Raw genomic sequence first — 13,749 nt, forward strand, 5'->3', positions numbered from 1 at the left:
TCTTCTGCTGTAGCCTCCGAAGTAGCTGTGATTACAGGCATGCACCACCACGCCTGGCTAACTTTTGTATTTTTAGTAGAGACAGGGTTTCACCATGTTGGCTAGGCTGGTCGTGAACTTCTGCCCTCAAATGATCTGCCAGCCTTGGCCTCCCAAAGTATTGGGATTACAGGTGTGAGCCACAATTTGTGTTTCTTAAAGGAACACAAATATAACTGCGAATTCTAACATCTTCCATAGTATTCTCATTTATGCATACACAATGGGAGACACTCTTTTGTCTTATTTCTAGCCAAAGATGCTTTGTTGAATATGGCATGAAACAATATGATTTTTAACTCTACAGTTTTACTGTGATCTGATGATCAACATAACACAATTCATAGTGCTCTGTCAAAGGTAAATGTTAACAGCAACAGCTGCTTTATTCTCAGCTGGGGTATCAATTCCCAGGGAAATGCTTATTTTGGGAGAAAAGATTTACTTCAAGGTTATATGTGAAACATTTCCCCCTTGTAACTTTGTGGAAAAACCTAAAGGATCTTTAAATGTCTAGCTCTGGAAGGGACCTGGGTTGGTTGATGAAGTGATTCCACCACCCCATTGCCTCATTGTAAGAGGAGTGACTTTGTACTTGCTCAAAGCCTTGGGACTGGAGGAGAAAGCAAAGCTGGGAACCAAGGGCAAAGTGGTTTATTGTAAGAGGTTTGGCTTTGGCCTATACTTTATTACTAATAACTAACATTTATTAACATATGTGTCACTGAGCTAAGCTGCAAAATCTAAACTCTCAGAAGAGGCTTTAGAGCTAGATGCTACTGTTAGCCTTTATTTTATAGATGAGACACTGAGGCTTAGAGTGGTTAAATACATTGGCCAGTTGATAAGAGGTGGAGTCAGGACTTGAATTCAGGCATCTCTAGCTCCAGAGAGACCATCCTAGAATAAGTCCTTAACTTCAGTTCCCTTTTTCATGCATTTGTTCATTCAGCCAACACAGTGATGTGATGCCTGCTGCTAGTAAGTACCCTACGAGGCTCTGGAGCTGCAGAGTTGAATGTAAAATGATCCATGACCTTGAGCAGCTCATGACTGCATGGCACAGTGGGACAAATGCTGGAAGAGAGGGAGTCCGTGTCCAGGGCTAAGCAAATCCAGAGATGAGGCATCAAACCTTAGAGAGGGGCAATTTAGAGAACTTTCCTGGAAAGTTGACTCCAAACGCGTTCTGAAAGACAAATAGGAGTTGACTGGATGAAAACTGGGAAGTGTGGCCTCTCAGAAGCAATAATACTCAAAGGCTTGGAGATTAGAAATGGTATGGTGGTTCCATGGTTCCTGCTCTTTGCAGGTGACTGGCGCATATGGGAAAAGGGTGGGCAAGGGGAGGAGGCATGGTACAGATGGATACAGTTTTGGGTTCGGCTCTGCCGCTTCCTAGCTTTGTGTCCTTGAGCAAAATCTCAACCTCCTCAAGCCTCAGTTTCATCACCCATAACATGAGGATAAATAATATACTTACCTCAGTACTGTTACGAGGGCTGAATGATATAACAAACTGAAAGTGCTTGACACCATGCTTGACACATCATAAATGCTCAGTCCGTTGACGCTGCGGTTACTAATCATTATTGTCACTATCTTCCTTTTCCTCATTATTTAGGTAGGCAAGGCCCAGATCTTAAAGGACCTTTCTCAAACCACCTTATGTTATCTTTCGATGCAGCCTTAGCTACACCATGAACTAGGGGAAATTCTGTGTCTTTGAATGCTGGGTGGAAGGATAGAGAGAATTTCATATTTCGAGAAGCGGTAACAAGTTCATTTTGATGAAATGTATTGCAACATAGCAGAGAGGTCAAGAGCCTTTTCTGATCTCTGTGCTTGTGATGGGAAAATTTGTATTGAGGAAAAGGCAATAATATTACAGTGTCACTTTTGCAAAAATCTTCTTTAGCACAGCTGTCAAAAACCTCTTTCCAGAGAAGGCCATTTGCCCTCTGTGATCCTGAAGAATTCATCCCCACTAGATTATGAGCTTTCTGAAGACAAAAGCCAGGTTGTACTCATCTTTAGATCCACAGTGTCTGACGCCGTTCAGTTGCTCAGTGAAAATGGGTGAAAGTTAATGATGCTCCTGAATGTTCTGGTATTTGGCATTTTACAAAGGGCAGATATTGTTAAGAAAAAGATAAGACTTATGACAGCATGCTATTTCATTCCTTTTACATGGTTTTTATGTGCTCAGCTCTGATATTGCCCTGCTTAGATGCTTTAGTGATTTCGATTCTTTTGTATGCCTGTACAGAGAGTTGTTTTGGAGATGATTAAAGTGTTTTATGGTAGGTGAGCTTTGTGAGAGCAGCACAGCTGTGTCTGTCTTAAACAGTTTTATCCGTATTGTCTAGTGTAGTGCCTGGCCCCTACAAGGTACGTGATAAATATTTGTAATAATAAATTTCTGTTAAAAATGTGGGTCAAATTACTCTGAAACGTAATCTTAATTTAACAAATTTAACTTACTTTTCTTGGCCCATAAGTAGAAGATTATCTGTGCTCAGTATGAAATTTCATTCAAGTTTGGGTGGAGATGCTCTTAATGTTTAAAAGGTTGGCTTCTATGTTGTGTGGTTTATAGGGCCCTTGCTTTCTCCCTTGTGTCATTCACTGTTGTTATAGGGTAAGGTCTTTGGGCTGAATGGGTACAGTGTTTTAGATGTCGACTTTAGGCCCCAACTCTGCACTGCATCTGTCTGCTCTTGCTAACACGACTGCAATGTTGGAGGAATGTCATAGCATCTCTAGGAAAGCGATCCTGTAATGCTTGGTCCTCGTTCTCTCTCAAACGCAGCTGTTTATGTTGCCATTGGCCCAAGATCATATGGACAGCATCTACCTCTTCTTCCCAGGTGTGTTAGAGAAGGGTCCCTACAACCCAGCCAGCTTATCTTTCATCTTTTAGGTCACTGCTTAACATGTTAGCTCTCAACAAAGTGCTTTCAAACCTTCTTCACAGACTATTTGCAAAGTATATGTTGATGGAGCTTTTTTGCCCTGTTGCTCTTCTAATTGGAATGTAACAGTTGTTTTTTTGTTTTTTTGTTTTTTTTGAGACGGAGTCTTGGACGGAGTCTTGCTCTGTCTCCCAGGCTGGGGTGCAGTGGCGTGATCTCTGCTCATTGCAACCTCTGCCTCCTGGGTTCAAGGGTTCAAGTGATTCTCCTGCCTCAGCCTCCTGAGCAGCTGGGATTACAGGCACATGCCACTATGCCTGGCTAACTTTTGTATTTTTAGCAGAGACGGGGTTTCACCATGTTGGCCAGGCTGGTCTCAAACTCCTGACCTCAGCTGATCTGCCCACTTCAGCCTCCCAAAGTGCTGGGATTACAGGCATGAGCCACCGCACCCAGCTGGATATAATAGTCTTTGATGCACCTTCTTTAATTCTAGTCTGGCTAAGTTTGGGGGACCTCTCATAAGGTGTTCCCTGCCTCCTCCTCCTTCCTTCACTTTAATTCCTGTCTTTCCTTCTCCTTTTCTTTCTCTAGTCATATGTGAACTACCCATGAATTAGTGACTTTAGGATTGTGCTTTGAAAAATAGGCATATTTTACTTGAATTTGTTTTATTATAGGAATTGGGTTAAAAGAAGTGGATGCAATGCAGTTTGTGTTCATTTCTGCACTTACCTGTGAAAATATAAAAGCATATAGATTTTTTTCCAGTATTTATTATTTTGTGGTAGAGTGAAAAAAAAACATAGATGCTTTGGGGATCTGATCAAAGCACGTAAATTAATACGAATAGCTGAAGGTTGATGCATCTGGGTGACATGGGGTCAACTTTTCTAGATTTACGGAGATGTACCAGAGTTAAAACATGGAATATGCCAGTTTGTCATGTAAACATCTGAGAACTTTCGCATGTTTTAATTTATTTTTTTCACTACAGTATTGAGATTGGCCTACGTTCACTACTAGGGGGAATGGGAGAGGGTTCAGGGAGGTTGTTTTTGTTTTTCAAACAGAAGGGGAACAATGCTTAGCAAATGCCCCTGGGTGTGTGCCTCCAGCAAACACATACATTAGGTAAAGACTGATTTCTAGCCTCCCATTGCCTCTCATCTCAGTTTTTTTCCTTTTTGTTCTGGGCCCTGGGTGGTCTAGCAACTTTGTTCCTATTGTCCCAACCCTAAGTACTCCAAAGAATCTATTTCTCTAATGTGGTGAGTAGTTTTGTACAACACTGTCAGCAGGCAGTGAGCTGTAAGTTATATTTCCATTGGTAGAGACTTACTTTGCTGTATCCCACTAGAATCTAAGGAAAAATCACAATAAAGGCCCATACTTTAAGACATTCTGGAAGATGGGAGACCATGTAGCCTAATGGAGACAGTATGAGCTCCATCACTAGCTAGCGTATCTCAGGTAAGTTACTTAGACTCTGTAAAGTTTGATTTACTGGTCTGTAGACTGAGGATAATGCCTCTACAGAGTTGATGACATGAGTATGAGCGATAACATATGTACAGTTTAGTATGGAGGAAGTGCTCCATAGATGGTAACTATGATTTTTGGTTAAATTAGGGTATGGTTTTGGGACATGAACATTTATTGATGATAACTTATTAACACCCCTCCCTCTACCCCTGCCTGCAGAGTAATTCTGATCATTCTAAGTGCCAGCACCTGTGGATATCTGTGAACAAGGACTCACCAATGAAATATAAAAGACTAGACTGGGTGCGGTGGCTCAAGCCTGTAATCCCAGCACTTTGAGAGGCCAAGGCGGGTGGATCACGAGGTCAGGAGATCGAGACCATCCTGGCTAACACGGTGAAACCTCGTCTCTACTAAAAAATACAAAAAATTAGCCGGGCGTGGTGGCGGGCACCTGTAGTCCCAGCTACTCGGGAGGCTGAGGCAGGAGAATGGCGTGAACCCGGGAGGTGGAGCTTGCAGTGAGCTGAGATCGCGCCACTGCACTCCAGCCTGGGCGACAGAGCGAGATTCTGTCTCAAAAAAAAAAAAAGAAATATAAAAGACTAGATGTCTTCAGCCCTGTGGTGGTTCCTCTTCTTGCATTTAGGCGCAGTACAGAAACTCTCCAGGTCTGTGGTTACATTCGCCTCTGTATTACTCAGTGGTTGGAGGTGAGGAGTTGGAAGTCTAGGTCAGTCGTACTTTGAATTTACCTGTAGGTCCACTTCTGCCAGCTCAGAGTCCATTAGCTCTTCCATATTCATCTGTTCTCAGCAATTACAGGAAGGAGAATTTCATACCATTTGTCTAATGAGGCCTTGATCCCAGTGGTTATCACAGATTTCCCAAAATTGAATGAAATGCTCCTCTTGTTCCCCTTTCTGAAAGAATTCCAAAGCTTCCTTCAAGGCAGTCAAGGGGATCCTTCCTTCCCCTAGAAGCATTCCTCTGTTTTGTGTTTAGAAGGCTTCATGGTGCTTTTTGTCTTGCGGCAGCTTCCTGGGAGGCAGCTTCCTGGGAGGGATACGAGGCTCACTTATAAGTGATCAGAATAAAAATACAAAACACAGTAAGTGCTCAATAACGTTAGCTAGGATGGTGGTGGTGGTGGGTGATAAATGATTTAATCTCATTTATGCTCCATCTTCTCTTCCACCGTCCTTCCAGGATAATTAGCAGCATTAATAATCTGGTTAGACTCAGCTCAATGCTTTCTGTTCAGTATGAATAAGTGAGTATTGTTTACTGCTAAGACAAGTGTGGTGTTTAGATGGCATTTTCTTTGTTGAACACATTTTTGTTTTTCCTTGAGTAAATGCCTAACCTTTTCATTCTCTTAGTTTTCTTTGAACATCTAAGTCTTCCCACACACTTCCAACTGCTTTGTGAAACAAACGCCTCTTGTATAACTTTCTACATTGTCCAACCTTTTTAGATAATCTCAGCACCTTGCACTTTTGCTTCCCCTGAAGACGTCCCTCTTGGAGACCTTTAATGACTTTCTGTTCCCATCTGCATGGAGAGGAATAAAGACATTCAAACAAGTCTCCTATTTTCAAGTCCTTCCCTACCCATAACCTACCCATTTCCCTCGCAAAACAAAATACCTGGTTCCTTGTGTCTCTAAAATTAAGTGTACAGACAGCAAGTTTAGCTTTCTCTGCCAGGTTTTTACCTTCTGCATTTATATTTTGTGTTGGGGGGGGTTCTGAAACCCCCTTGTTTCATCAAACATGGAACTCTTTGCATCTGTGTCTTGTTTTCTCATTGATTTGAAGCGATTTTTCAGTTGGGGAAAAAATGGGAACACCTGCATTTTACCACTTTAATTCAGCCATCTCCTAACTTCTAGTTCCAAATTCATATTTATTTATTATTTTTTAAAGAGATAGGGTCTTACTCTGTCACCTAGGCTTAGTGCAGTAATGCAATCATAGGATCATAGCTCACTGCAGCCCTTGATCTCCCAGACACAAGCTATTCTCCTGCCCCAGCTTCCCAAGGAGCTAGGACCACAGGTGTGTGCTGCCATGCCTGGCTAATTTTTTAATTTTTTGTAGAGACGCGGGGATACTGTGTTGATCAGGCTGGTCTTGAACTCCTGGGCTCAAGAGATCCTCATGCCTTGGCTTCCTGAAGTGCTGGGATTACAGGCATGAGCCACCACAGCCAACACCAAATTCCTAATGATTGACTGGATTAAAATAACCATGCCAGGCAAGGAACTAAATACACCTATATTTTCTAGACCCATTCTACGATTTCTTTTTCCTTTTGCCCTATTCTTTATTATTGGATACAAATGATAGCATGCTTATCTTTTGGAGGTGAAAGGGTCTTTCTCTAGTGAGAACTCTTTTCTTTCAAATGCAGATTTTATGGGAAAATCCAACTGGTCTGCTCTGTGTTTTCTGTTAAATAAGCCCATCTCTATGAGTTAGGTGGTAAAGGTAATTTGTTTCATTTTAGTACTATAACTTAAGAAGACAAGGAGAATTTAGAGTTAATAGAGAACCACTGAGATAGTTAAAAGTTGAAGAAATAATACCTAAAAAGAAAAGGTAAGAAAGGTAGGATTATTTATATTGGAGAATATGAGGGAGTGAGTGTCATAATGAGAGTTAAATATATAAAGATGCAGTGTAGGGAAGATGGCACCCAGTTGCCCTTTTAAAATGAAAGACTTCAAGAGGAAGTAGATTAAATTAGCAGTAGAGTCTATAAATAGCATAGCAGAGTATAAAAATAGCAGTAGAGTAAGTATATTTTACAAAGAAGAAACTTTAAGACAGTGAAAGTTGTTACTGGAGGCGGGTGGGGAAGGGTCGCCGGCGAGATTACTAGGCAAGGCTTGTGCGCCTGCTCCCGCCCTGGCCCCCAGTGCCCACCCAGTCAGCCCAGCACAGCCATGATCAAGGCGATCCTAATCTTCAACAACCACAGGAAGCCGTGGCTCTCCAAGTTCTACCAGCCCTACAGTGAAGATACACAACAGCAAATCATCAGGGAGACTTTCCATTTGGTATCTAAGAGAGATGAAAATGTTTGTAATTTCCTAGAAGGGGGATTATTAATTGGAGGATCTGAGAACAAACTGATTTATAGACATTACGCAACGATATATTTTGTCTTCTATGTGGATTCTTCAGAAAGTGAACTTGGCATTTTAGATCTAATTCAAGTATTTGTGGAAACATTAGACAAATGTTTTGAAAATGTCTGTGAACTGGATTTGATCTTCCATGTAGACAAGGTTCACAATATTCTTGCAGAAATAATGATGAGGAGAATGGTATTGGAGACAAACATGAATGAGATTGTTACACAAATTGATGCATAAAATAAGCTGGAAAAATCTGAGGCTGGCTTAGCGGGAGCCCCAGTCCGTGCTGTATCAGCTGTAAAGAATATGAATCTTCCTGAGATCCCAAGAAATATTGACATTGGTGACATCAGTATAAAAGTGCCAAACCTGCCCTCTTTTAAATAAAAAATGTAAAAAGGCCACTCCCAGGTAAAATCCAGGGGGAAGAGTCATCTAAGTTTACCGTGCAGTTGTTTACCAAAAATAGAGGAGGAGAGTCTTTAACTTTTGCTCTTGGATTTAAGTCAAGGTACTGTATAGAAGTTGTGTAAAATCAGCGTGAAAGTTCAATGTTGCTTTTCTTGCTCAGTGATTTTAAAGAAATTGAGTAGTTCCTATGTGATTTTTTTTTTCTTTTCTAAACTGCATTCGGGTGCCCACCTACAGCATGCCTCTATATATTGGCTACTACAGTGTTTTAAAAAGTGTTTCAGATATTTCTTTAATTATGTACAACCTAAAATGTTGGTGTTTTGTATGGATCACAAGTGCAGCATTCCTTAATTCCTTCTGCTATTTGTCACACAATTGTTATTGAAAGAACCAAGTATGTATTGCATGAAAACATTATGACTTTTTTCTCTTAGTTTAAATAAACTCCAAGGTAACTGGACTTCTAAAGCACCTTTCTGTTTGCCTGATATCTACTTTAGCAATAATTTTTTTTACAACCCTCTGACTCAACAAAGTAAATAAAAGTACATTTTATCACACACACACACACACACACACAAGAAAGTTGTTACTGGAATGAGCTATCAAGAGATGGTCACCTTGAATAATTTTTATTTGATAGTGTTTAGCATCACCTACAGGTTCTAATTTAGCTAATAAATGACTAAGCACCGTTACTTTTTTTGTGTGTCCAAATCAGTTCATTTTGTCTTGAGTGTCTTGAAAGTATCCATGCACAGGTAATAGAAAGAAGTCTTCATTCTTGCCTTTCTTTTTTTTTTTTTTTTTTTGAGACGGAGTTTCGCTCTGTCACCCAGGCTGGAGTGCAGTGGCGTGATCTGAGTTTACTGCAAGCTCTGCCTCCTGGGTTCACGCCATTCTCCTGCCTCAGCCTCCCAAGTAGCTGGGACTACAGGTGCCCACCACCATGCCCGGCTAATTTTTTTGTATTTTTAGTAGAGATGGGGTTTCACTGTGTTAGCCAGGGTGATCTCGATCTCCTGACCTCATGATCCACCCTCCTTGGCCTCCCAAAGTGTTGGAATTACGGGTGTTAGCCACCGCGCCCAGCTCATTCTTGCCTATTTTAATGTCTATATTGGAATCCTTGTTTATCAATCTGACTTCAGAGCAGCAGTACTCTTGAGAAAACTAATGACTTCATAAGGCTCCAGTGTCTGTGTAAATGAGACAGTTTTCAAAAATCATATGTAAAAGATTTAGAATATTTTAATTTTTATTCTTTTTTTTTTTTTTTTTTTTGAGATGGAGTTTTGCTGGAGTGCAATGGTGTGATCTTGGCTCACTGCAACCTCAGCTTCCCAGGTTTGAGCAATTCTCCTGCCTCAGCCTCCCAAGTAGCTGGGACTACAGGCGCATGCCACCACGCCCGGCTAAATTTTTTTTTGTATTTTTAGTAGAGATGGGGTTTCACCATGTTGGCCAGGGTGGTCTCGAAATCCTGACCTCAGATGATCTGCCCACCTTGGCCTCCCAAAGTGCTGGGGATTATAGGCGTGAGCCACCGCGCCCAGCAATTTTTATTCTTGTGCTGCATTTGTTTGACCCTGCAATTGCTTCTGTTTCAAATGTTTCATTTATGTGAAATAAAGTGAGATTGGATATAATCTTTACTCAAGAAAATCTTACTTGAAGTTCTTATTTTCTCTTTGAGCCATTATGTACCCTTGTCGTCTCCTTTTCTCCTTTTTTTACTTGACACGTTTTGTAGATTATCCTGAGCCCTAGAACAGTGTGTGGATGGTTGCAAATTTTCATCTGCTTCTTGTTTCTTTCTCGCCCTTGCCTCTGTGTGGGCTCTTCTCTTCCCAGCCGCCCAGCATATCTGCTGCTCTATTCATATCCTTACCTATCACTTCATACGACTTGGTAGGCAGAGAGGTTGTCTTTTCTTGTTCTTTGGGGAATATTGAGATCAATATTATGTGCTGTGCGAATAATGGTTTTTGAGAAAATGATATATAAATATAAGGGAGTACAGTCATTGGATGTTTGGGCCAAGTAATGTTTCTGTAGTTAACACTTGGTGGGGGGCAACAGTATTACATTTCTCAAAAGCTGTCCTTAGATCTGCTTCCGAGGTTGAGGTGCTGTGACATGGCACTGTAGCTATTGAGAGATAGGATTGTTGATATTTTTGATGGTTGATCATATCCAGGGCCATGCCTAAGATTCACAGTTCACCTATTTGTTACAGACTGGATTTTGGGAGGCTTTCTACTTCTTAGACTTCCTGTCACATGAGGACATTGAGACTTTGAGGTATCCCTTTTGGGATCGATATTCTCCTTTACTAAAGCTTTTCTGCCATCTTGAGGAATCATGCTTAAGGTAACCCAGTAAGAGAAAAAAGCTATAGCAAGAACTTGGTTCTTTTGACTCCAAGTGTGGGTCTTTTCTTTTTATTGAAGTGGTTAAGAAAACATATTGTTTCAGTCATCTTACAAGTGAAGAAATGGAAATCATAGTCGTTTGTGATAGCCTCTGCATTTAACAGTTATTTGGGAAGCAATTTAGGAGTATGCAATAAGAGACTTCTAAAAATGTGTAGTTTTTGACTCGATAACAGTCTTGAAGAATCTATTCCAAAGAAAGAATCAGAAGTATAGGGAACTCTTTTTGAAAAATAGCAAAAAATTAGAACCAACCTAAGTTGTCAACAATAGCAAATCGTTAAATAAATGGTGATCCATACACTGGAATATTATGCAACAGTTTAAAATCGTTTTTGAAAAATTTTTAATAGCATGAGAAATAATACATAGTAATCATAAATAATGAAAGATATCAAATAAGATCGTACAATCTCAGTTACACAATGAATTAAACATACTTAATTAAAATAATGAGACAAAATATGCAAACATTTTCATATTGGTCCTTTGTGGGTGGTGACGTGGGTGATTTTTTTCTTTTAGTGTTCTATCATTTCCAATATTCTTATAATGAATTATAATCAGAAAATATTAAAGATTATTAAAATATTTAGGTAAAGTGGAAAGTGACTGAGCTTTCTAACCCTAATAATTCAAAAGAATAAATTTCAGGACATAAGCTGTTTTAATAAGTCTTTTTTTGTTTGTTTGTTTGTTTGGTTTTTTTTTGGGATAATAAAGACACGGTCGGGTGCAGTGGCTCACGCCTGTAATCTCAGCAATTTGGGAGGCCGAGGCAGTAGATGAACTGAGGTCAGGAGTTTGACACCAGCCTGGCCAACATGGTGAAACCCTATCTCCACTAAAAATACAAAAATTAGCTGGGCATGGTGGTGGGCGCCTATAATCCCAGCTACGTGGGAGACTGAGGCAGGAGAATCATTTGAACCTGGGAGGCAGAGGTTGCAGTGAGCCAAGATCACACCATTGCACACCAGCCTGGGCGACAGAGCAAGACTCCATCTCAAAAAAAAAAAAAAAAGACAGGGTTTTGCTCTGTTTCCCCAGTTGGAGGGCAGTGATGCAATAGCTCGCTGCAGCCCTGAACTCCTAGGCTCAAGCAATCCCCCTGCCTCAGCCTCCTGAGTAGCTGAGACTACATGCATGCACCACCACATTCAGTTAATTTTTAAATTCTTTGTAGAGATGTGGGTCTTGCTGTGTTGACCAGGCTGGTCACAAACTCCTGGACTCTAGTGATCATTCCACCTCGATCTCCCAAAGTGCCAGGATTACAGGCATGAGCCACTGTGCCAGACCAAAAAATTCTAATTTTAAAAAGGAATGCTTGATCCTGTTTTTTTTTTAAGCAAAATGTACTACTTTGTGCATTTTGTTTTTAATCAGTGTATGATTGTATATGGTGCTGAAAGCCATGTGATGATGCGAGAGTGCTCTAAATATTATTTATTAATAAGTAACAATAGTTAATTATTTATTTTATTATGTAAATGTACATCTTATGGTATAACGTAATGGTGAAAGATGGAGCTTTGGAGCCAGCCTTTGCCACCTGCTAGCTCCAGAACTTTGGCCAGGTTATGTAGCCTCAGTTTCCTTATCTGTAAATTGGGCATGTGCAGATAAACGAGAAAATACACGTAAGTCTTTAGCACACTTCTTGGCACATAGTAATCATTTAAAGGCTATTATAGCTGAAACGATCGATGAATCATGAATGTTTTACTGAAGGAACCCTTCTTCCAAATTTTCTTATATATAGTATTTAGGAGGGGCATATGTTAGGCGATTAAGGTTTTTTTGTTTTTTGTTTTTTTTCCAAATACAACGGTGATAATCCAAAGATTGTGTAAGAGAAAGTAGATGTTTCTTCTCTGTTCCTCCTCTTATCCCTCTGAGTATGGAAATACTCCATGGTTTTCTCCAAGCTCATATAAACCTAAACATACACAAGGTAACTGGTTGATTTGCTTTGTTTTTGCCTTATATATTACTCTGCAACTTTTCCTACTTAGTAACACATCATGAGCATTGTTCAGAGCTAATATAGATTGAACTAATTTTTAATAACTGCAGAATAGCCTAAATAACGTAGATATGCCAAAATGTACTTGAACTATATATTATGGATACTCAGGTTGTTACGAATTGCCACCCTCTACTACAAATGACGTTGAATGCAGCATCCTTATACAGAATTTTTAAGATTCATTGCTTTTATTTCCAACGAAAGTTTCCCCAGAGTGACACTGCTGAGTTCAGAGTCAGTGCTAATTATAGTGCAAAGGGATTTGGGGTGCAAATAATATATAAAACTTTGTTGGTTTCTGCCCTTTTATAATCTAATTGAAGAAGAAGTACGCATTTATTTTTCTGTGGATTGCTTACGTACAACAATTTTAGTAAATGGTGTTTATTCGTAGGGAGGTTTGAAATCCTTAGCATTCTGAAACATAAATCAGAAGAGCAAAAGGAGTCTCTTGAATTAGGTTTACTCTGTATAGTATTTGCTGTATTTATTAGACAGATTTGTTAGAAATTGTACATAGTTAAGTCTTGCAGTTTTTAAGAGCTAAGAGTCCCACTTGAAAACTGAAGCACCTGACTTTTGCTCTCTTGTTCCTTAATGTGCTTACACCCTACAGGCTTGCAGACAGGGGAAGAGCCATCCCCACATGCAGTATCTCGTCTCTAGAGGCCCAGGCTTGCTCAGCAGTAATGCAAGCAGCTGAACAAATCTTGTTTTGAGGTCACCGATGGTAACAGGAATGATAGTATGCTAACAAATTATTTTTACAACAGTAAAGTTACTGTGTTAGCATTAGACAGGTTCTTTTCCTTTGTAATGTCACTGAGAGCTACTTAGTACAACATAAGTTGTTCCAAGTGTCCACTTAAGTAGTGTGGGGTATGTGTGTGTTGTGTGTGTCTTTACAAGGCAGGCAGAGAGAAGAAAGAACAATTGTAATGGGTTTGTGGTGCATGTGCTTGCATGTGTGGCCACAGTATGCCTTTAATGAGCAGCACGACCATGTCTGTTTAGAAGCTTTGTTTTTCCCTGTTAGTAATTAACATTTGGTTACATCAGTTGGGATTATACAACTTTAACAGCTGATACTAGTTCATACCTGTTTTCATTCTTTCTCCCCTCTGATTCAGCTTCTTGGCTCTGGAGAAGTGATTGTGTTATACACTAGAATCCACTTGGTTGTACTGATTCACTGGAGTGGTCACATATCTGAAACCCACTGGGCACCCTGTCACGGTTCCCAGTCAGTGAGACCTGTAGTTGCATGTTTTGGTTTCATATTTT

At 40.1% G+C, this 13,749-nt stretch overlaps 2 protein-coding genes across 5 annotated transcripts in view; both read left to right on the plus strand.

The window, feature by feature from the left end:
- PTPN14 (protein tyrosine phosphatase non-receptor type 14) overlaps positions 1-13,749 on the plus strand; it is a 206,031-nt gene that overhangs the window by 61,359 nt on the left and 130,923 nt on the right. The window lies entirely within an intron of this gene.
- Positions 7,365-8,538, plus strand: LOC129014680 (AP-3 complex subunit sigma-1-like). The gene has a single exon (XM_054452340.2). The coding sequence runs from the start codon at positions 7,390-7,392 to the stop codon at positions 7,819-7,821; it is 432 nt and encodes a 143-aa protein (XP_054308315.1). The 5' UTR covers positions 7,365-7,389; the 3' UTR covers positions 7,822-8,538.

Source organism: Pongo pygmaeus, chromosome 1 (genome assembly GCF_028885625.2).
Source record: "Pongo pygmaeus isolate AG05252 chromosome 1, NHGRI_mPonPyg2-v2.0_pri, whole genome shotgun sequence".
NCBI classification, from domain to species: domain Eukaryota; kingdom Metazoa; phylum Chordata; class Mammalia; order Primates; family Hominidae; genus Pongo; species Pongo pygmaeus.